We start from the raw sequence: 24,220 nt of genomic DNA on the forward strand, positions 1-24,220 counted from the left end.
ATGAGTATCCGAGTATTAGACTCCTCTCTGCTCACACAGGGACATGTAACTAACACCTACATTACTGAGTACACTTTATTCCGGATGAGATAATTACTTCCATATTAGCCGTAGTGTTGCCAAATAGACTTGAGTAAGAAAATTAAATTTGTGTGTGTGAGTCACCCACATGATTAGTACTCGAGTAAATTTAATGAAAAATACTTTTACTCAAGTACCAAAAGTCATTTTCTGATAATAAATGTAGATAAAGGTGCAATAAATTCTTAATTATGTAAGAATTTCCCCACCTGTAAAATTCACTCTGGCTAGTTAGCTTAGTTAGCCATAGAGCTAGCAGTCGTTATGTTACATCTGGACACATCTGGAGCCCAATTCGCTCCAGTAAAAGCTGCTCAGTGGCATTTTGAAGCCAAAAAATCTTGATTTCTGTGTTGCGAGGCTCATACAGCATGCGTACCAGAAAGTTCGACCGACCAAGCTGGCTAACTTCCAGTTAAGCACCCGGCTAACTTTAAATAGGATCAAATAATTGAATCCTGTGGCTCTTCTAGACTTTCCAAATTTTATAGGACCGAATGGGTCCAGTTCCGCGAGTGAAACAATGTTCCATGTTCTTCAGTTGATATCTCTGCAACACAATACGTACACATAATAACATCAGTATTGTTATTTCTTCACATTATGTTGACAATTTTATTTAATTTTTGAAAATTCTCAACTGACATTCTTACTTATTGCACCTTTAAGTTGTTTAAAACTGCTGGATTGTGGATTTCTTGCGCTGTAGAATCTGACAAATTGACTTCACTTAAAAAAAATGGAGTAAACTGATTACTTTATACTTTCTTTTCTTAAACATTTGAGCTTGCACAACTTTATTTTTATAGTCTACTTTACTTGGTAATTCTGAGGGTAATTTTTTGTATTCATGTGTGAAACATTTTTTTTATTGGTTTCACCAATATTTGATTTTTTTTTAACCCACCACTTCTCAGGTCATAACGACTGGAGAGAAAATGATGAATTGATTGTCAAAACTGTTGATCTATTATCTATTGACGGGTCATACCGTTTAATGGAGACCTTGACAAGTCAGTAAATAGATAAAATGAGGACCATAAAAAAATCTTTGAGCTTGGGACACTATTGGCTAACATAGGAAAAAAAACGCTTGCGTAACCAATTACATCCAACTCAGCCAAGAGGGCCTTGAAACTAGTACCCATAGGTGGAATACAGCTGTTATTAAAGTTATTAATTACCCCTCTGCAAGTCTTATCATGTACGACTTTCTACAGGTAGCTGCTACAGTTGGTCAACCAGCTCGTGAACAAATGTTAGATCCTATTAAGACTGGTTAGATGTTTCTTAAAATAACATGTGGGTAGTGTAATCCCACTACGATGGCACAGGATCAGTGTTGTTTAGCCAACAAGGGTTTATTTCCAGTGGCAACAGATTGTCAATAGGGGTTAGAAATAGACATAAATGTAATGACTCAAAAAGTAGTTTGAGAAAAATTATAACAATGACTACAGACATTAAAAAAAAAGAATAATTGGCACAAAACGACTCATACACAACAATGTTGGCTATAACTTTTAATTGTGACACCACATTGAAAAAAATCAAGTAAATCCAGTTATTCTGTAGTGCTCTGTGTGCAACATTCATGGTTATTGTCCTTGAAGAGTCATGAGAACTTGGTAAATACAAAATACAACAAAGCCATTTCATAGTTTCACTTTTATGCAAGCCTATTAAATCCATAATCACTGATAAAATAAACTACCTAAAGTATCTGAAAATGAAAACAAAAACACTAATTCACATTCACACAGACATAATTTGACATTTTTGCTTTGCCTTTCATTTGTTCCCAACATTATCTCTGAGTCTGAACCCATAACAATGTGACATCACTCTCAATCCTATTCTTTTTGGCAACAACTCAGTACCCATATAACCCTCACATATACTGGTTCTGAACAACACCAGGACACAATAATCCAGGCTACAAGATAAAAAGAGTAATCCAATAAATATCTTTATGCCTCCTCCAATTTAACATTTCTGAGCTGTGTTTTTACGTGCGTGTTTAATCCTTGTACGCAGTGAATATCAAAGCAATTAGCAAAAGAGATAATGCCTGACTTTAGCTGAAAATGTGAGAACATGCTCCAATTGTGCGAAAACATTGTGCATTAAATATTAAACCAAAGTGGACAAAGTTTACTCGTAGTTTCCAAAAGTTACTTAACAACCGCAAATGTGAGAAGGAGTACTGAAATTGCAAAGCTAAATGGCTAATATGCATTACAGCTGCGCAATTAATTGGTTGAAAGAAAATTAATCGTCATCTATTTTCATGAGTTTAAAAAGTTTAAATATTTGCTGCTTTATAGCTTCTTAAATGTTCGAATTTCTGCTTTTCTTTGTCATTTATGATGGTAAATGAAGAATCTTTGGATTTTGACCTGCTGAAGCAAATTTAAGACGGCTGGGAAATTGCAAATAGCATTTTTTCATGTTGTAACATGTCAGACTTAACGATTAATCATAACAAAAAAAAGATGTGCATATAAAATCAATGCTGAAAATAACTGTTAATTGCAGCCCTATACTGATTAGCAAAGCACATAGTGTAAGGACTATACCTGAACAGTAAATGCATTATGTGAAGAGGATTGATCTCTGACATACAGTATTTCTTCCACTTTAGATTTCTAGTCATTACGCCACCTTCTCACCATGATTTGTGTTCTGTCATCCGACACCCCATCAATCTTAAAATGAAAATCAAAAATATGCAGCAATATAAAACAAAAACACTGTATTTTAAAAAAAGATTAGTTCCTACAGCATGAGGACAATTGAAAAATCACACAAGAATTAAAAATTACACTCTTGAAAAACGTACCCATGAAGAAAAACAAAGAGCTACAGATTTTGTAAAGTGTTGTTTTCAGCACCATATTTTAATCTACTTTAAAACAGCCTCACTGGTAAACCATGTTGCAACATCAAAAAAGGAAAAAATAAATGAAGGATGAAGTCTAAGTAATTAAGCTAATTTTGTGTTTTTAAATTTGCATTTCCAAATGCATAACGTCAATCTCAAACCCCAATCTCAACGGCCACTACCCAGTAATTTCAAAAATGTCACAAATAGCATGTTTGTAACAAGATAAATCCAGCTTAGCATTGACACAGAACAACTGTGCTGAACAATTCTGACATCTAATGTTAACCAAATGATCAGTTCTTAGTATTTAGCTTCTGACACCTGTCAACAAGGGAAATAAAAAAAACATGCTACATAACCAACATGATGAATAACAGTCAAACTTTGTGTGCTGCGCTTAAGACAACAGTGAATCAGATCACATCATACGTAGTGCAAGAAATTCTTAGTAGTTGTTTTAAATTCTGTCCAGAGCCAGATGGCGGATTTAAAAAAATAAAAATTAAGTCAGTCACAGGAAAGTGTTGGCAATTTGGTGCATTTGTTGCACTATTAGTTTTATTATCAGTACAATCCAGCCATCGAGTACTCCAAACAGAATAAAACAAAATCTAAGAATAATTTGCTTATTTAACTTGACCCAGTTAACCAGATTTGAAACCATCCCAAACATACTAAACGATGGTTTAATGACATCGGAGCACTGCAGTAGTGTTTCTGACTTTGAGAACTCACAGCAGTTAAAGAGTAATACTGAACTGGTTAGAGGCTGAACACAGTGTCTGCAGATTCTCCTTAGATGTCGCTGGACAATGTGAGGTAGAGGATCACACAAGCAGATTGACAGATAGACCAACAGTTGCCAGACATGGGGCACAGGGTTGGTGGTGGTTTTATTTGTGAGAGGGAGGAAAGACAAAACGACGCTCACACTTCTCCAAAATTGGTGTGGCCTGTCTCCTTGGCATGCTCACGAGCTTCCTTTTGTCCCACCAGGCCCGTCTGGCACACCATGCAGCGCAATGCAAAGCGGTTAACGTCTGTGAACTGCCGCTTGCGGCGGGCTTCATCTGCCAACTCGAGGGCCTGGGCCAGGATTACGTCGTCTGTTGTGGAGAAGATAGTCTGGGGCGGGGTGTCGGAGCCAGGTGTTTCTTTCTGCAGCGGGTCATAGTGGATGCCGTCGTAGATGAGCAGCACACGTTTGTGGTAGCCGGCGTCCTCCCCAAAGCGATCCACTCGGACAGTCTGAGTGTCCACCACACAGATCTCACACTGGTAAAACTTGGACAGGATAGACACCTCGATGGCGCCTCCCCAGGTGTCGTCACGTCTTATCCAAGTGCAGTACTCCTCGTTGGTCTTTCCCAGCACCGCTTCCGAGTATGCTGCAGGGTCACTTGACACAATCTGGGCGATGAGGCCTCGCATCTCTGGGGCACAAGCGGGGTCGTACACACCACCTTCCACCACATAATACACACTGGTGAAGAGGCAGGAGTTATCAGCTGGGACCACTCGACGCGCCAGCATGGGTGAGGCTTCCAGGCGTGGTACCTTAGTCACAGTGGGATGAGCCTGAGGCTTTGGCTTGTTTTTCTCTTCCTCAACAATGAGTGTGTCTCCTGCAGAGGATGACAATACACCACAGATCAGCCTGGTCAGACTTTGGTAACAAGAATTTTTGAAATAAAAAGAGTTTTGCATATACGTGAATTGAGATGCAACGATTCCAGGTTTCTTGGCCGAGAACTACAACATTAAACGCTGACTTTTAAGAAAGACCTTCTGTCACCCTCACTTAAATAACTCTCAAAATAAAGTGCTCTGTAACTTGGCAGAGAATTGAAAATGAATTGCAGTACATCACACTTTATCTTATCTTATCAATATGTTGTAAGCCATTTTATTGAGTGGCCAACTTCAACAAGTTGGCCGCTCACAAACCATAAATGGAGGGATTTCAGTTCATGTCATCTGTATGTACGTTTGACAACATACCTGATTTGATGGGATAGTCTTTAAGGTGAGCATCTCCATTTCGTAGATCAAGACTGGAAGGTGGATAACCAACCATGATTTTCTGCACATCACAAGGGATACCAGTGAGCTCCTCCACCTTGGTCTTCAGCTCTTGCACACATGACTGATGAGTCAAGCCCTGCATTATGTGGCTCCCGTTTTTGGTCTTACAGCGAAGCCGCAACATCCTGCCTGCAACAACATGTTAATAACACAGTAAGTATTTCTTTTGAGCTTTGCAAATGCATCGTGGTATCTGTTATCAGGAGTAAGGATGGGACGATTTATGCATATCACAATAGAAAACACAATAAGTTGATCATGGTGAATTTTCACAAACGAGATAATCATGAATCGAGATAATGGTGAATATCCTCACATATTCACTGATGTACAGTTCTATATTAGTTTCCTGATTTATTTCAAATTGCCTGAGCCTGTCTGCATGGCTGAAGATATGGCTTACACACTGAAACAAGTTGAATAGGATGTGTGTAATTACTGCAGATTCCAAATTAAACGAAGAGATGAGGTTGCCACCATGTATTTATCCTTAATTTGTACATGACTCCTATGATTTATGATTACTTATTTAAAGTTCATAATTGTTTTTGACTTCAAAAGATGAGTATCCTATCTGTGGATGGAATAAAAACATTTGTTTCTTAATTAAAAGTTAAGATTAATGTTATTCAAATATATTCAACAACTATTTTAGTTTTGTTTACAGTTTAAAGTCAATGCAAATGAACTTGATCAAGAACATGGCATCATCCATTTCTTCAGTCAACGAAGATCTCTCTTCTGATTGCAATTTCGTCCTCAAAACTACATAGTCCACCTAATAAATGAAATGAAATAACTCTTTCATTCAAAGAGTTAAAGTGCCAACTCTGACGTACAAACAATTTGAAAAGTTAAGTTGCCTAGTAACCTTGACTGAAACACTAGCAAATCGCTGAGGGGCTCTGGAATCACTCGAACATTAATTAATTGTATTCGTGTAGCCCTGATTACTGCCTGCTCGAGTTGGTTATGAAATCTACTTCATTAGCACCTTCATGTCATGGTCATTTAACTTAGCTAGCTAGGTTAGCTCGCAAATTAGCCTGCTGCTTCCTCATCTATAATAGCTAGCACTGGCTAAATGTGTTTGTTAGCCAATGGAACACAGAAAGCACCAGGACGATGCTGGTTGTTATGGACCCGGCATAACAATGAAAGTGCTGATGATCAGCAGGACGAGAGTGAGGCGCATGACAGCGACAATGCTTTGTTTTATTGTCTTTGTTCTTTCAGTTAACGTTGACGATAGTGACAGATAGTGAGGCTAAGCTAACCAGAAACTCCTTGCCAAACAAGAAAAAAGCAGCATTACGTGGAGCCACTTGTCATATCTCTCGACAAACAGTTATCCTTAAAGTGTGTACATTCAACACAGCTACTTCCCCGAACGAACAAACAAACAAACAACAACAAACGTTCATGTTAGCTGCGTTAGCTGTACCATGTAACGTTATCATCTGCTAACTTTAGCATGCTAACCTGGCCACTGACTTGGCGTTAACTGGACAGTTTCTCAGGGCATTTCAACTGTAGTTAAACTTCGATAAATTCTGTTACATGTTAGCTAACATATCTATACACGACAGGGTTTCATTTATTGACATGACGAGGAGTTATTTTGCTTTCTTACCTGCTGTTGACTGCAGCCCTACCTCAAACAATAAACATCCAGTGAGAGACTGATGTGTAGAACGTCACTTTACGTCTATATGACGGCATCACGCTCTCTGCCCGTCGGCTTGTACCGTACATTCACTAATAGATAGTAAATAGATAATATCCCCTAATAGATAGTATGTATAAACATATGTACAGTCTTTATATAAAGTTTTATTTTCACCGATAGAAAAATCACAGGGTTTCTCAAATCATTATCTATTTTTTATCCTGGAAAAATATTCACTTAGTTCCACACATGGGGAAAAAAGAATACAACGTTTTTTTTTTTTTTTTGGCAGTTTCACACATGGAAAACCTCCTGTTTTTTTGTTGTTTATTCTGTTTTTTTTTTCAGTTGTTTAAATAAATTCTCCCAAAAAAAAAAACGTTTTGCACGCAATTCAGCATATGGATTAAAAAAAAATCACTTGGTTTCACACACTTTTTTTTAGTTTAGTTTAATTTTTCTTTCGCAGTTTCACAAATGGAAAACACATCCTATGATGTTGTATTTACTTTTACAGTATGACATTTGGCAAATAAAATCACATTTTCTTTTCAATTTTAAAAAATTCTCCTGAAAAAAGCTTATTGTACTCGATTCAGCAAATGGATAGAAAAAAAAATAATAAAAAACCCCCCCACAAATTTTCACACAAAATAATTTTCACTTGTTTCCACTTTCCAAAAATCACTTGTTTTTTTGCATTTTTTTTCTTTTTGATCCTGGTTCCAAGCATGGAGAAAAAACCCTCCTTTTTTTGGGTCGTTTTCGGTCTTTTAAAATTTTTTAAAAAAAAAAATCAATAATTTTTTTCCTTTAAAAAAAAAAATTCTCCTGGAAAAAAAGAAATTCAGTAGGTGTAAACATTGAAAAACAACGTTCCAGATGTCTTTTTTTTTTTTTTTTTTTTTTGCATTTTCACATTATAAAATCAAAATATTTTCTTTGAACAGTAATACTGATTTGGTGTTTAGTGTTTGACTATGCTATGGTGAAGTGTGAAAAGGAGGATGTTCCCAGACCACCCAACCCATCCATAATCATAAACTGTAATATCTATGAACTTATCTGTCTTCCTGATCTGAGGCCTAATATCTATCAAGAAAAGCGAAAAGAGTTTTTCCATTGACTTCTTTAATAAGTTTGAGACAATGTCGCATTAAACAAGGAACAATTCAATGAAGGTCACATAATAAAATAACTTGTAACAGATTTGGAGCACTCAGTTCAAAAGACGTCATGTGCAACAGAGATCCTTGTGCGTCTCCTACGTCATCAAAAATGATCTCGCTTCAAAATTCACCTTTATTGTCTGCTAAAAAGGCACAATAGGCTGCTTTGAGCAGGGCAATAACATACCGACAGTCAAAGAGTACATAGTCATAGAAACCTGTGCCACCGTTTATTATCAAATTAAATCAAAGGATTTTCCGAGTCAAAAATGGCTGATGTAAGAGAGAGTCTCAGCAGTTAAGATACGTTTGCAGGGCCAGAATAACATCATGAACACGGAAAATCAATAAGATAGGTCAAATACTATCAACATGTTTTGTTTTTGTTTGTTTTTGCACAATATCCCTTTCCAGAACACACAAGCAAGAAGAAAAATGGACTAAAAGATGAACATTCAGGATTTTGTTCTCGTTGTGACAGATTACACCGGTTTAATACAGCAGGCATGTGAACGGCAGCTTGTCACAGAAAATAAAATCTTTATTTTTTTATCTGCTGCAGGTTTACAAGTACGTCCAGCTATGTGGTGTATTTTTCTAACAACACATAAAACATATAACATTTCAAAAACAGAGGGAAGAAACTCAAGACAGTATTTTAATTCCCTTCAGAAGATTTACACGTTCTCTCGAATCCAAAACAAATCAGTAACATAAGATGTAACAGATAATGGCTTATTTAATGTGAACAACTGTAGCTTAGTTGTGCTGTGGATATGGGTTCAGGTAACATTTCATTTCACAGGCCTGTCATTTTCATGGTAATAAGGTGGTAAATACATAGTAACGCATTAAAAATTTGTTTTAAAATTACCCCCGAATCACCAAAATAATTACATAAAATATGTTGTGAAAATCACCCTTTCATAATCTAATAATAATATTCTGCTATTTAACTACTTTCTGCTTAACGTCTGCTGCTCATGGCATTTCCTATATTAACAACTCGAGAAGTTATTATTTTCATGTGTGAAACCGAGTGGAAAAAAAATACATTCAGAAGAAAAAAAAATTACTTTGACTAAAAGATTATTCTGGCAAAATGTTTTTTCAACCAGTTCATAAGTAATAAACCCAGGCGAGAAAACACTTAAGAACAGACTTAGAAAATGGATCACCAGAAAAAACATTCTTTCAGGGTCTTCTGTAAACTTTCCCTCACTGAAGTGAGTTGCTGCAGCTTAATTTCCAACAAGTTTCAGCCCAACTTGTGCAAATCAGTAAATTGAAGAACTTTTAAAAAATTTTTTTTTTTACCTTAAGTAATTTTTTAACTCTGAGGGGAAGTTAGATGGAAACTAGTCTGAAATCAAAATGACATGATCAGCAGAAGTAAAGCAGTTTTAAGCAGAAGTTTCCTGGAAATGTATTGAAGAAATTACCAGCTACTTGTCAACTTCTTATCTGAAAATAACAGAATATTATCGAGATACATTTTAACACATTTTGAGGTAATTCTGAAGACATTTTAAACATGTTACTTGGTAAGTATCACCTTCTTACTGTGAACTTTCTGGACTTGTAAAATAAAAATAAAAAGCGTTAGCTGGCTTGTATTATAAAAATATTTTAAGAACATCTACTTGATGACATATTGTATTTGTAATAGTGTAAATGAATCATAGTGTATAACCTGTGGTGGTTACATTCAGTGGAGCATACAGAGCTAAATCTACCGCTAGATTGAAAGTTCAGTAAGGCATCACAGCATTTTACACTGAGGATTAGTTGCCAGTTTGTTCTTTTGGTTGATTGATTTTGGCGCACATGCAGACGTGTTTAATGATAAGGCTTCCAGTTCACAGCCTCAACATGCAGAGTAAAGTTAAAACAGACCAAAACACGAAAATGAACCGACTGTTATTTGACTTCATCCGACATTTAATTTGACCCTCATTTCCATCAGAATGTGTTTTGTGCCATGAAGAACGGAAGACGCGCCCGCCCTCACTCAGAAGCGGACACAGCCACTAGTTTCTTCGGGGCTGTCAAAGTCGATTCCTTCGCACAGGGACTCCTTCAAGGAAAAAAGAAAATGTCAACGACTTTCACAAATGAATGCCTCACAGCAGCAAAATCCTATTTGAGTACTAATAGCCTCCCAGGGAGAAGAGGAGTCTTTAAGTTCCTACTTGAAAGATATAGGTCATCATGTGAAGTGTGGTAAAACCGCCACATTAGCTGGAAACTTATCTTATCACACTCTCAAGAAGTAATAATAATGAAACACATTCTGACACCTGGCTATAAAATCAAAATCAAGTACACTTCATATTATGCAACAACAAGAGCACACATTCTCCTAAACCTGAGCTCTCTGAGGTTAATTTATGTACGGTAGCTTCAATATTTTCCCGTTTGATATATACCGAGTTGTCCAACAAATACCGTCTATAAGAGTTTTATTGAAGCATTTATTAAACTACCAAATAATCAGTGTCTGACTGTGTTCTAGATAAGCACATAAGGTCGTTCTAATAAAGTGCAAAGGCAATGGAAGGTTAGAGGAACCCAAAGACTGGAAACCATAAAAATACACCACCGTGACAACATAATGACATGGGTTACAATGACATGAGTTGAACTATGGGAAAGAAAATGAAGGGGCTGGTTAAATGTACCGAGTCTCCAAAATACTCACAGACAGCCGCTTCCTATCCGAGGCTGTAAGACAGAGTTAAAGACAGTGGAGAAAGAGAGAGAGAGAGATAGAAATGTGGAGAAGGACTGAAGCACTGAACCCACAACAAGGCAAGGCCAACAAATACACAACACCCACAAATATGAATATGCATTTTTCAACTTAAACTGTTTGTTTTTTTTAAAGTTTGAAATTCGTCATTTTGTGTTATTTCAATTTCTTAAATAGGATTCTGTTAAAAAAATAATAATAATCATCATCAGTGTGGATGTATAAAGGTTATGTTTAACTAATACTGTGATCATTATTCATCGTGACAAAAAATAGTAAACAGGGCTGCAGTGATTTAAAGATTAGCTGTCAACTAATAAATAAATAAATTTATCATTTTTTTTGTATTTTGATTTTTTTTTAAAAGAGAAAAGAAATCAGTAAACATTTGTTTTCAAACTTTCCAGGAGAATGTTTTTTTTGGAAATGAGCGATTTGTTTTTGTTATTTCCGTGTGCTAAATGGAGTGCAAAATCTTTTTTTCAGCAGAACCTTTTTTAACCAAGTGATTCTATTGCCCAATGTGAAACTGTAAAAAAATAAATAAAAACATTCCAGGATAATTTTTTCCATGTGTGAAACTGTGAGAATGTCTTTTTTTCATGTATATACTATTATATATAACGATTTTTTAAATACAATTTGTGAAACTGAGTGGATTTTCTTCGTGTTATCCATGTTCTAAATCGAGTGCAAACATTTTTTTCAAACAAGTGAAGAAAAAAAAAATTCATGTGTGAAACCAAGTGATCTCATTAACAGTGTGAAACTGTAAAAAAAAAAAAATTCAAGATATTTTTTTCCATGTGTAAAACTAAAATTATTTTCAAAATTTATGTGTAAAACCAAGTGATTTTTTTGTTTTTCGTGTAAAAAGGAGAATTATTTTACTATGTGTGAAAAAAAAAAAATTCTCAAGAAAATGTTATTTTCACAGATGTAAAAAAAAAACCAATTAAGGAACCTGCAAATTATCCTAGCAAAACTTTTTTTCTATTTTTCCACCAGATCTCAAGTCATAGGACAGAAGACAATTTAGATAAGACTTGCTCACCATTAAAAACAATATCTTAACTTCTTCTGTAGATAATCATTTTTGTGACTTATTTTTGAAGAAAGGTCTAGTGTGTAGGATTTTGCAGCATCTAGTGGTCTGATTGGTAGCTGCAAAAAACAGGACAGGCCCTCTCCAGAGTCAGTGTTTGGTTTGTCCACTCTGGGCTACTGTAGTAACAGGGCAGTGCAACACGGCATGAATCAAAATGAGAAATAATCAAAATCATATTCCACTTTCTACCAGTTTTCAGTCCTGAAATCCCCTTAAATCCTACACACTGGACTTTTCCTCCTTTAAGACAGTAAACTGAATATCTTTGGGTTGTGGTTGGAACAAGACATTTGAGGACATCATCTTTGGTTTTTAGCAAACACTGATCTGACAGATAAATCAACAACCAAATTAACTGTTTGTTGCAGCCATGAGATTAAAAGGTTTCTTTGGTGTTTGTGTGTCTCTTGTATCTTATAAACTCCTGAGTCATGCTGTTCTGCATATTCAAGCCGGGAACAGCCCAGTGTTGCAGCGGGAGGTCATGCAAGACAAAACGTCTGACTTTTGGAAACAGGCACAGTGTTAAGAGAAGGGGAGCAACGCAGTCAAGTTCCACAACATGCCCTGAGATAGAAAGAAAGACAGACAGAGAGATGGATTCCATGATCGTCATTTTCAACACACACACACTAAATCATCGGGAGGAGGATCCGAGGGGATGCCAAACACAGGGTTACAACTGTGGTGGGAGGTGACTGATTACAGTTGACGGTGACTGATTTAGAGGGGGAGCCTGTGACTCTGGCACTAACTTGGCTTTGCCGTCCCTCGGGCATCAGAGCTGATGGGGTGGGGGCGAGCGGTAGCCAGGGCTGGTTGCCCGCGCTGTAGAGCCTGGGACGCTTGACCTGGTCGTGACTGGACAAGGGAGTGTAACTATTCCGCCGGTGTATGAGAGTAGAGTCCTTCGGGATTTTACCCTGGTAGGAGATGAAACACCGCAAGTGTTAAGGAAAAAAAGATGAGGGAACACACAAACACCCACGGGGTGGGGGAGGAAGAACACCTGACCAGACGCTGCCAAAGCAAACAAGACGTCGTCTCCAAAATGGATCCACAGCAACAGGGAAGGCGACTGAAGGCGTTTTTTTTTTTTGGTTTAGTGACAGGAAATGTTTCAACCATGTCATTCCACCACACAACACGAGACGTTAATGACGACAAACAACTGCTTCGATTAAGACAGAAACAAGGGAGCAGCAGGTTTTCACAATCAGGATATATCAGGATGCAACCAGAGCAAACGGTAATGATTAGATCAGCCAAGTGAGGGAGCATGATCAGCCATTGCCTCTAAAAATAACAAATCAACGACTGACTTCACATTCATCAGCTCGCAGCTCAGGCCAGGCTGATTAATTAAGGATTAAGGGTAAGAGGGACGTAACAAAACAGGGATGTAAGAAGAAGAAGGAGTCGAGGGAGCGAAGCCTCACACACAGGGGATGAAGAGGGATTGCATTCAGCTAGCAGACACAACAAAGACGAGGAGCCCGTTAGATTTGGATTAAACGTTTGAGACTCACTGATATGTGTAGAATTATTATCAGGAACACATATTTCTTTTCAGGGTGTCTGATCACATCTGAGGCTTTAATGCGACAATGCTGAATGCACATTTATGCAAAGACGTGATTTTATTTTTTTTTCAGCTGGTTTCAGGGCGACTTACAAGAGGCCGGTCTCGGTGCGTGTTTACTGCCTCCACGTTAAGATAAAACATTTCCACTTTACAACCTAGAAGATAATAGATAGAAATACGTTTACATAAATCACGACATCATGAGACTTAATTCAGTCTTATGGTTGAGAGAGATCCGACCTACCGTATGCGACAGGGGTCAGCTTGAGGATTGTGTGGAGCGGACACTTCATGTACGGTAGATCCTCTGCAGGATCGAAGGAGAGAGTAGACGACATCTTATCAGCTCGGTGTGATCTAGTTGGTGTGTAAGTGTCGGGAGCTTGCGTTTATCTGACCTGCACTCTTGTCCAGGAAGTAAGCGAGCAGACAGCGCATCACAGCCTGGTGACAGATGACCAGCACGTTGCCCTGTCGCTCTAACTCCATGATGACGGGCTCCAGACGCTGAACGAGGTCCTGGTAGGACTGGAGGAAGAGGAGAGGAGAAGCTGTGTTAACCTCACCGTCTGGTTAAAGGGTACCTCCATCAACTTAACACATGAAATTGTGTTCACAGGTTTTGAGGAGTACTGTTGCATATGTGAAGAAGCAGTGTCAAGCCTTGTTGTGGTTCCAAAGGAAACTGCATGACACATATGATGTTCTTCAGTTTAAAAGGGAAAGTTCTCATCTTGAGAAAGTTGCAGTTTATCATAAAACTAATAAAATATAAGTCTGTGCAAACAAGTTATTATAAAAATATCACAGTCAACAGTTGCATAAGTGACATCGTCTTGTTGAACAGTCACCGAAACCCGTAACTTAAACGTTGTAGAGCCGGTCCTGTAAATCAGCAGCTCACAGAACTTATGAACCATCCTATCACATATTGCAGACAGATTTATTGTGATTTTCCTCTTTTTAGTACCTTTTCTGTGCCGAGTTGGCGGCCATGTTGGTGTAGGTGACGTGTGTTGAGTGAGACCATGTAGTTAACTGAGCGGTTTGACACAAAACTAGATGATATTTTACTTTCTTTATGACAAACGGCGACTTTCTTGACTTGGAAAATTATCTTATAAATGAATAAACATCAGATGTGTGATTTATGACACAACTCAAGTGGGATCAAGAAAATATTTGCCTCTCTCCGCTCACTATCATAGAACGTTTTTCCAAAAAAAAAGGTCCAATGGAGTTTGACTGGAAGGGGCGTGGCTTTGGCTGTCTTGACACTCAGTGGCTAAGTTGCATTCTGGGTAGTGTAGTCACAAGATGTTGCAATACAGTCCACTGTTGGACTCATTATGGACCGTTTAAAAACAAAAATGACCAAACTTGATACAGCAGAACCAGAGACATTGCCTTTCCTTTTTAAAACCTGCCACCTGGATCAGAAGCCTGAAACCAACGCAGCTCATAAGAACTCAGCCATCATTCATTTGATTATCTACACCTGTGCTGTCCCACATGTCTACGTGTCGTGAAAAGGACCTTTTAAGATTCATTCGGTTTACTGAAACACAACTAGACTGTGTTGTGGAAGCAGTGTGTCGGGTCACCTCTCCTCCTGGGTAGCGGTAGTGGTACTTGTCCTGGTCCCTCAAAGCAAACTCCTCTGGGAATGTCTTCTGGATCAGCTCATAGGTCATCTCCTCACACACACCCTGGACAAGGACAGCAGAACAATAGTCTTTATGTCAAAGGCACAAACAGGTGACAGGACAAACTTTTACTGCACTGAAGAAAAGTACATTTCTGGAAATAAATAAACTCAAAGTTGCAACCGAGGCCCACTGGTGGGCAGTAGAGGTACTGCAGGTGGGCAGTGGGAAGTCATTTACATTAAAAAAGATAAAATAGTTTTATTTCCAATTTTTTTTAGTATGAAATTATGGCAAAAATATTTATGATTGAATAAAAACATTTGCTCTGTACAGTTAAAAACAAGGTTAATAAAGTCTAAATACATGTTATTCATTTATCTGACCTATTTTTATTTGGACATTGAAACGTATCTTATCGTGTCTCTGACGAGGAATTGTACCTGCATGTATTATCATAAAGATAGCTTAAAGATATTAACGTTTACAAACTGTTCCGTGTATGTGGGTGGATTATTAATTCATACTGCATTGCCTCGGACCCACGTTCACATAGAATTGTTCTATTTATGAAAGATTTTGGAAAGTTTAAGGAAATACTGAATCTATTTAGGTTGACTAAATATCAGTCCGGTCGATTATCTGATGTGATATTCAGCATTTTTCTTTCTGCTGATTGCTGATAAAAATAATTTATAAAGGCACTGCTGTGAATTCGATGCAGCATGTAATCTGCAAAGTAACTAGTGAGTTAAGTTATTTAAAAACAAATGTAGTGAAGTAAAATTACAATATTTGCCTCCAGATGTATAACTGTGTCACCTTGTTTCTTGTCTCTCAAGTTTTGCATTTCCATATGATGTGTCTAATGTGTTGTTTTGGTCTGTTCGCAAAGAAAAACAATAAAATAACCCCTGATCATAAAAAAGAAAGCTTCAGTATAACTTCGCCTCTGTTTCCTCTTTTCAGTAACCAGTATCGAGTGAAACTTTAGTTTTCTTCACGCCTTTTGTTTCTTTTTCTTTGCTTTTTTTGCTCCTGCTGATCTAAAGTGTCTCAGAACAATACAGCTTCTGTCTCTCTGAACTGGAGCTCCCTGAATCTGTTAAAAAAATGTGAGAGGTTAGATGACAGTCGTACTGACAGCGTCAATCTCGTTGAGTATCTTCCATTGTTCGTAGGGAACCCCGAGCTCCTCTGCGGTCTGGATGGTTCTCCTCAGCTGGCTCGTCCACACCTTCAAATCTGACAGTTTGTGCTCCTCGATGAAATTTTGCAGGGCGTGGGCGAACTGTGATGTGAGAGAAAGGTGCAGAGACTTTTTTTTATTTTTTTCATCTCTGCTTCATTAGATTCATGTTCAGCTGACAGAGACAATAAAATTGAAGATGGATAGGATTAAGTGGGATAAAGGTCATGACTCAGGTGTTCATAATATTGCAGCTAAGTACACCTGATCCAGCTCCTTGAGAGAGGCTTGTAATTGGGTTTTTTCAGGAGACTCTGGCTTTACAGTTCATAAAAGGAGGATTACGAAGGCGACAGCACCTGTTTCCCTCGGGGAGAGAGTTCTGCGTCTCCTCCGATGCGGCCCTCGACGTTGTGGTTGCTCTCTCCGTGCCGGCACAGGTAGATGGAGTGCGAGTGCACGTGGATGTTCATGAGGTAGTAGACGATCTTACTCTGGATGTAGTCCTGCACCCGGTTCACCAGGAAACGCCGGCCCACATTCATCACCTTGATGAAAGAAAGGTCCCTGCGTGTGCCGGAGAGTCATGCAGGTGAATCAAACGGTTGTTAATTGTCGCCATCTAGTGCCGATTCTCTGAACTGCAACTTTAATTCCACACAATTATGTATAACATGCAAATGCTTTGATAAAAAAACACTCCAAAGTTAGTTTAACAGGGAAAATCTATAATTTTTTAACAGTATTAACTCCGCAAATACAATCACGAGGATTTGATCAGCTCTTACCTGTCGTAATCATCCGGATCTAACGGTTGGTACGTGACCTTGTAGCACTCGATCCGTTTGAGGAAGTCATCCATGACTCTCTCTCTGTGTCGCTCAGGGTAGTCGGGACTGGACACTTTCACTTCCTGTCACAGGTTTGCAGCACATTCAAACAGTGTGAGCAGAACTACGTTAGTCCCCTTACGTAACACTGTAGATAGTGTGAATATTAATAGATTACGAGTTTGACCCAGGCAAGAGAAGTCACGGTCTGGCTGGTGGCGTGAGATCATACCAGAATATTAGCAGCGATGACCTCTGGGTCGTCACACACGGACTCCACGAAGAACACCTGTTGGAAAGAGGACGGGCTCAGAGCGTCGACACGCAAAAGCTTCTTGAAGCTGTTCCACTGAAACAGCGACGTTACAAAGTGTCCAGTATCTTGACACCAAATGTTGTTCAAAATGATGTTCAAATGTGCAAAACTGAAACTTTTACAATATTTTGAGACCTCTGTTGTTTTTGCTCATGTTTGCCAGCTGATAGTCTTCTTCTCTGTATTTCCTGGTGCATTATATTGTTTAACATCTGTGATAACGAGGAGGAAATACAGTCAAATCATAGTGCCACTAATGCTCGAAAGCTTTCATAAACTAAATCGATCGATGCTTGTGAGCACTTTTCTCCTCCTGCTCCTCTTACAGCGCTGATGTCTTAAAAGCATCTGACTCTAATGATTTTTCATTATTGATGATTCTGCTTATTATTTTCAGTTCATTGCAATTTCCGAGAGTTCAAAGTGACGTCTTCAAATTGCATCTTTTGTTCAACTAACAGTCCAAAACATAAAGACTCTTCGTTCACTATCATATATTACAAGCAGCTACATTTAAAAGGTTCAGAAGATATTTCAGCGTCACAGCAGCAAACTTTGAAATGTTGAATGTTTTGAACTTAAATTCTCACATACTGCTCCTTTAAGAAGCTAGAGCCAACAAATATTTGACATTTTTGCTTGAAAAATAACTAAAAATGTTGATGGAAAATCGAAATAGTTGGACATTTGTCATTAGACTAGACATTAGACTAATCCATTAATCGACTAATCCTCACAGGTCTAGACACTTAATATACTAGGAAGCTGAAGGTGAAGCCTTGTGTGTCAGTGTCTTGTAACTACTCGTGGCCACAGTGGACGCTGGTCAGCACAAGTCACAGTACATAGTTTTGCTTCAAGTTCCATAAACTGCTCCGTGGTGTTCAGCCGATCTCACCTTGAAAGCGTTTTCCTTCACAAAAGCTAGAATGAGGTCTCGCCGTTCTCTTGTCGTGTTCGTCGCATCAAACACCTGATTAAATCGACACGAGGGAGGAAAGAGTCAACATCTCTCATGTTTAATTCGGGTTCCCTGTGTTGAAATGTTTGTAGGACAGTTTGGGATTAATTTCTGTTTTTGAAATGATCCAACAGTGAGACAGCAGACACAGAGACAGATGGATTAAAAGGTTAGAGAGGCCTCACCGCAATCTGACCTCCCTCCCTCGACAGGTAGGCCTTCACATCCTGCAGAGCCACCAGAGCGCACTGCCTGCCGAGGAGAACGGGGAAGCATGTCCACGTTTAGAGCCCCATACATTAAAATCCACAATTACTCAAGTTTACATGGAATGTGTGAAGTGTAAATGACATGGAAGATGTCAGAAAACAGGAACTATTATTAGTATTATATTGTAGATATCATGTCGGATGTGAATCTGAGTGCTTTTTCTCATTTAAAAAAAAAAAAAAACTCTCACCCTTTTCCTGTCAAACAGACCAGTAAACCCAAAGATTAATGTCTTAATTGTTGCATTTTTGCGTAAGAGATGCCCGTGGTATCTGGTTAAGAGTCAATCCCACATGACAAAAGTAATTTTCCCATCTCCCCCTCGTGTCCTTTAACCACTGAGACAGTTTAGGTTTTGCGTGCCGAGGCTGTGAGATATCCACCTCTGAGATTTCTGCTGGCGACCCAATAAAACTAAAGTATATCAAACAATATCTATAAAACAATCTGTGCACCTCAAAGCACAGAGGAAAAACCTTGAAAAGCAATTTTTCACAAACAATATCTTGGTAACGTCTTTGATAATCCGCAGACTTCACTGTGCACAGTTTTCATTATTTCATAATTCTTTTGACATAAAAGTCATATATTTGGGGTTGATTTATTCCACCTTGGGCTGCAGGTGGATGGTATTTACTCAGCAGAGCAAGACTAAATTGCCTCATCGAGTTACAGAAGCAGACTGACATTTTGGGACATGCGCTAATTTGTTCCCTTGAAAAGAAAATCCAGCCTGGAACAAAGTAGACTCACTCTAAGCTTCGCCACAGTGGGTTCTGTAAACACGAATACCTTTTCATTTAGAAAGAGTGATGCTTATATGAAAAGGGAAACAGGATATGTTTGCAAAAGTCTGGGGACCATTTACTGCTCGTGTGGCATGAATGGATCTAGCACGACATGTTTTTGAAATTGTTATTTAATTTTTTATTTAATTAAAAAAAGAACCTGTCTGTTCCTTTAACCTCCACCCAGCTGATACTTCCAATAGCAAAAAAAGACAAACTCTCTGAATTATTTACAGCTGGTGTTTGACCGAGGTTGAAACACAGCGCGGAGAGCTTAAGTCGGTTTCAGAGTGACAGCGGCAGCTTGTTTAATATCTAGGTCACAATTCAGCGCTGGGACGCCGTCAGCAGCCTGTCGCATTTTCAGGAACGCCGTGAGCCGCAAAGAACCAGTTCAGTGACTGCTGCTGGATAAGACCATGAGGAGACAGTGATATTATTCGTTTTTTCAGGCTGCGAGGTGAAATCTGATGGTAACTAACAGAGATTGTGGTGGTTAGAGTGTGCACATCGAGTTCAGGTCACTGCCAGTTGAAGGCAGGTCGAACTCTGTGCTGACCCCGTCTGTGTATCGACTGCTGGCTCGGAAACAGAAACAGCTTAGTCACTGATGCAGCAGTGGAGGCTGCAGAATACCAAACAGAGTCATGTTGACCGGAGGAAATGCTACACTCAGGAAGGAGAGATGCTCGAGCTTCCATTAAAGTGAGATAGCTCTGTGAATGTCCTGCGCGATGACTGAATAAATGAGGATGATGAGAACATTTGTAAAAGTGGAACTCACTTCCTTATTTTCATGGCCTCTTCATTGTCGTGGCGGAAGAAATCATAGGACTTATAAGCTCTGACGGCCTCTCTGCGGTACACGCCCAGGTTGAACACTGCAAATGGAACAAAGATATTAACAGTCTGTCATCGCTGTGTTTGCTTAAAGCCACCAGGAGGTCGTTTTGGACGCAATTACAACTATTGCAGTTGAACTGATGCTAAATTTAGCCTCCTATTCTGAGATTCATTCTCTGACATACATTTAAATGTAGAGGTCAGTCAGGGTGAGGAGGTGGTGGCTGCTGCACACGACAATAAAAATTGTAATTTTGATTTAAACTTTATAACATGGACTACAGTTTGTATCCGAAACGTACTGAACATTTAAGTTAAATGTGGCACACGTACGGTAAAGATAAGTTCAAGATAAGAAAGTGATTTATAATAAATTTGAATTTGTGCAGAGATCTAATCTGATAATTTGCCTTAAGTGATGTCACTTGTGGAAAAATTGCATTATGGGTAATGTAGGCAAGCTGCTGCTGTTGTTTGAATAATTTGTCCCCTCAAGTGGTTGCCAGTTTGTGCACCAACTCATTTAGCTAATGTTATCTTTGCTAGCTAATGTTAAAGCTGCTACTGTTAGCATCGTTAATGTTAGCGAAAGCCAATTTTACTTTTCTTTTCAACAAACTTTCCACAGTGTTACGCGATCATTTTGAACCTGACAAACTTTTTAAAAATTATTAATTCAGAATCATAATGTTCATTCTGCTCCTTTCTACAAGCTCTGCAGATTTTTTTAAATGATTGAATTGAAAGATTTGTCTGCATAAAAATGTTAAAATGTGCTCTTTGAAAGTTGGGATAAGTTGAAAAAATCTACTTCTGTCCAAAACCCAAATTCAGTAACATTCAGTTACTGTCACAAACGAATAAAGAAACCAGAAAATATTCACATTTAGGAAAAAGGAAAAAAGTTTTATCACTTTAAAGCAAAACTCTCGCCAAAATGCAACCTAGGCTTTTTTTGTGAATGTATATGAGTCAAACCTTTGTGTAAAAGCATAATTACGACGAAAGAGGCACTTTTAAGATTTACTGTAGTTACCATTTTTGGGGCACTCTTACGCTAGCATCAAAATTGCTATTTTTGAAACACAAAGAAGGCTCGACACAACATGAAACTTTGCTCGTAGCATCACCAGGGTCTCTACATTTGAACACGAGCATTGGGAACGTTGTTTGTGTACACAGAGTTTACTAAAAAGAACGTTTTTGAACAGGTCACGTTAGCAGTAGCTTGTTCCGCTCCCAGTCGTCATGGCAGCCAAGAAGTTTAAAAATAGCGATTTTTATGCTAGCGTGCGAGTGCCCCAGCACTCCATTAAAAATGAGTTTGACCCGAAAACGAAACTATGGTAAATCTTAAAAGGGCCTCTTTCGTCGTAATTATGCATTTACATGAAGGTTTGACTCATATACATTCACCTAAAAAGCCTAGGTTCCATTTTGGGGAGAGTTTTGCTTTAACTGCAGGGCTGTTTTCAATCTGACAACCAGGCAGGAAGAAATATCATCGAAAACGAAACTATGGTAAATCTTAAAAGGGCCTCTTTCGTCGTAATTATGCATTTACATGAAGGTTTGACTCATATTCAATCACAGATAAAGCCTTAGTTGCTTTATGGCGAGAGTTTCACTTTAACTCTCCTCCATGTTATGTCGCATTCTGAGATCGATACTTCTCGGCTGCCATGACGACTGGGAGCACAACAAGCTACTGCTAAAGTGAGTTGTTCAAAAACTTTCTTTTTAGCAAACTCTGTGCACAAAAACAATGTTCTCAATGCTCGTGTTCATGTGTAGAGACCCTGGTGATGCTACGAGCAAAGTTTCATGTTGTGTCGAGCCTTCTTAGTTTTTTGAAAACAGTGATTTTGATGCTAGCTTAAGATTGCCCCAGCACTCCATTGAAAATGAGTTTGACCCAAAACCAAACTACGGTAAACCTTAAAAGCGCCTCTTTCTCATAATCATGCTTTTACATAAAGGTTTAACTCATATACATTCACAAAAAAAGCCTAGGTTCCATTTTGGGGAGAGTTTTGCTTTAACTGCAGGGCTGTTTTCAATCTGACAACCAGGCAGGAAGAAATATCATCAAAGATGTTTAACACACAATCTGCTTTGAAAAGAGGTGACCCATTTATATTAAACATAAATGTTTTATAAGTGAGTGGAACACACACTGGACAGTGATGTCAGGAGTTCAGCTATCTATCAGAAAGATTAAACTTCATTAATGTTTAATAAAAGTCAAGATAACAATCTGAGGAGTTTGTCCGATTGTTTGTCTGATTGAATACCAAAAGAGTTGACAGTTTCTCCAGTCGTGTGCTACCTTTGGTTGGTACTCCGATCCAGTTGAGGTAACGTGTGAGTTTCTTTGACATGTAGGTCTTCCCTCTTGCAGGCAGGCCGATCATCACGATCACGGTTGGAGAGTTAGTCATGTAGGACGCCCACGCTAGAGGACAGACATACATTGGTGAAGCACAAATAGATATGAATCACAGCTGTGTGGAAATAGCGTTTGATCATCTGTGATAAAAGGTGATAAAAATATAAGAAACAATTCTGCATATCAGGCAGAGAGAATAAGTTAAATGATGATGAGAACGAGAATGAGGCTTCATCTCTACATAACTGACAGCTACCGAATGAAGAGACTGCATCTTAAATTGCTTTTTGATGCTATTTTGACTCTCTCATAATCTAAAATCTAGGGCATGTGTGCACCGGACAAAAATAAGTGTCTCTTCAGACACAGATGTCATCTGTGGACTGGGGTCAAAGGCTGGATGTGAAGAAAATAGAAGAAGAAACATCCTGGGAGAGTGAAAAAAGTTAATTTGAAGCCACAGAAGGAGTCACACACACTCTTCTCCACTGTTTTATGCCTGTATACTTCCAATTTCCCATTTCAGGGAGATGATTTAGAAAAAAAAACGACTGTTCCAGAGTGAACAATGCAAGGTGTTGTGTTCCAAGTGCACCTGTGGACTCTTAACTGAAGCAGTCACGCAGAAGAACTAACTCGCTCCAAATGTAATGAGTGTGATGGGAACTTGGGACTCTACTTACAGCATTTCTTCTCATTCATTCTCACGTCTGTTTTCTTTGCTTCTGCTGAGTTTGCAGAGCCATTGTCTATCTGAGTGCTTGACATGTTGAAATGTGTGCTCTCTCTCCCTCACCGGCGTCCAGGCTGGTCTGAAAACAGAGGAATCAGGCACATTGCAGCTTCAGTATATGGCTTTTTTTTTTGTTTTTTCTTCTTGCACTATGTTAAGAATGCAGCTTTTTTTTCTGTATCCGTGGTGACAGCATGCAAGATGCAACCACAAGAGGGAAGGACGGAGATGAAAGGCGCTGCCACATCATCTGTTGGCTGAGCGGCACTGTGTTTATAAAAGCCGCATAGGACGATCAGGCGGCGGTTTCCTCCTCCAACCGGGGTGACTGGGTTCATGCGACACTACATCATCTATAGCATGTTATTACCCCGACAGCATCACACTCACTTGGTTATGGATTAAAAATTACCTGCTCGATTTGCGGGAGGGGAAATGATGAGTCAGTCACCAGCAGCTACTCCGGACGCACCGTCGGGTCCACGGAGCTCAGCCGGACCGAGAGTCTGCGCCCGGCGGAGGAGCCAGTCTGGTCGGCCTGTCCTTGGTGCAGCTGAGGTGCCTCCTCGGCCGGCTGGTGTCCTTCCAAGCTGGAGGTGTGCCTGTACGTCATAGTCCACCCCCACTTACCGTAATGCTGAGAATAGATCACTAATTAAAAAATCAGGAGAATGTAAAAAAAAAAACCCCAAAAAAAAACAGAGGCAAAATTGATGCCATCCATGATAAACATTTATTTTCTTTGAAAAGTGCATTATGTTTTCACCAGAAGAGAACGATGTGCATTGACTGATTTGTATTTATGTACACTTAACCAAACTAAATGTGTAATGTGAGTGGAAAAAATAATTTCCCCTTGTGGGATTATTAACAGTTTAAAAAAATAAAAATAATAATAATAAAAAAAGTAGCCCCCTTT

General features: G+C 38.8%; 2 protein-coding genes and 1 long non-coding RNA gene across 6 annotated transcripts; 1 reads left to right on the forward strand and 2 right to left on the reverse strand.

Annotated features, from left to right (window-relative positions):
- Positions 1–1,589: 1,589 nt before the first annotated feature.
- Positions 1,590–6,795, reverse strand: yod1 (YOD1 deubiquitinase). The gene is made up of 3 exons (XM_030421268.1): positions 6,687–6,795; positions 4,970–5,182; positions 1,590–4,593 (listed from the first exon to the last, which is right to left on the reverse strand). The coding sequence occupies exons 2-3, from the start codon at positions 5,175–5,177 to the stop codon at positions 3,896–3,898; spliced, it is 906 nt and encodes a 301-aa protein (XP_030277128.1). The 5' UTR covers positions 5,178–5,182; positions 6,687–6,795; the 3' UTR covers positions 1,590–3,895.
- A 1,041-nt stretch (positions 6,796–7,836) lies between these two features.
- On the reverse strand, positions 7,837–23,914 carry pfkfb2b (6-phosphofructo-2-kinase/fructose-2,6-biphosphatase 2b). Of its 4 annotated transcripts, XM_030419722.1 has the most exons (17): positions 23,714–23,914; positions 23,252–23,380; positions 22,509–22,634; positions 20,121–20,217; positions 18,464–18,530; positions 18,216–18,290; positions 17,234–17,290; positions 16,960–17,084; positions 16,531–16,738; positions 16,127–16,273; positions 14,941–15,045; positions 13,735–13,864; positions 13,581–13,643; positions 13,427–13,491; positions 12,507–12,674; positions 10,593–10,615; positions 7,837–9,968 (listed from the first exon to the last, which is right to left on the reverse strand). In XM_030419722.1, exons 2-17 carry the CDS (start codon positions 23,334–23,336, stop codon positions 9,899–9,901), a joined length of 1,611 nt encoding a protein of 536 aa, XP_030275582.1. In that variant the 5' UTR covers positions 23,337–23,380; positions 23,714–23,914; the 3' UTR covers positions 7,837–9,898. The 4 variants fall into 4 exon arrangements, with proteins under 4 accessions (XP_030275582.1, XP_030275579.1, XP_030275580.1 ...); XM_030419719.1 differs by lacking the exon at positions 10,593–10,615; XM_030419720.1 differs by lacking the exon at positions 12,507–12,674 and having other exon boundaries at positions 23,714–23,913.
- On the forward strand, positions 22,607–24,090 carry LOC115583188 (uncharacterized). Its single transcript, XR_003984317.1, has 2 exons — positions 22,607–22,720; positions 22,894–24,090. It is a non-coding gene; the product is annotated as an uncharacterized LOC115583188 (long non-coding RNA).
- The last annotated feature ends 130 nt before the right edge of the window (positions 24,091–24,220 follow it).

The sequence above is a fragment of the Sparus aurata genome, chromosome 6 (assembly GCF_900880675.1).
Source record: "Sparus aurata chromosome 6, fSpaAur1.1, whole genome shotgun sequence".
NCBI classification, from domain to species: Eukaryota; Metazoa; Chordata; class Actinopteri; order Spariformes; family Sparidae; genus Sparus; species Sparus aurata.

Coding starts and splice junctions, on each gene's coding strand:
- pfkfb2b (XM_030419722.1), bottom strand. CDS start 23,336: ATGTCAAGCACTCAGATAGACAATGGCTCTGCAAACTCAGCAGAAGCA. Junction 17,085..17,233: donor TCATCGCTGCTAATATTCTG/GTATGATCTCAC, acceptor AACCTGTGACAG/GAAGTGAAAGTGTCCAGTCC. Junction 12,675..13,426: donor CGCACCGAGACCGGCCTCTT/GTAAGTCGCCCT, acceptor ATCTCCTACCAG/GGTAAAATCCCGAAGGACTC.
- yod1 (XM_030421268.1), bottom strand. CDS start 5,177: ATGTTGCGGCTTCGCTGTAAGACCAAAAACGGGAGCCACATAATGCAG. Junction 4,594..4,969: donor AGACTATCCCATCAAATCAG/GTATGTTGTCAA, acceptor CATCCTCTGCAG/GAGACACACTCATTGTTGAG.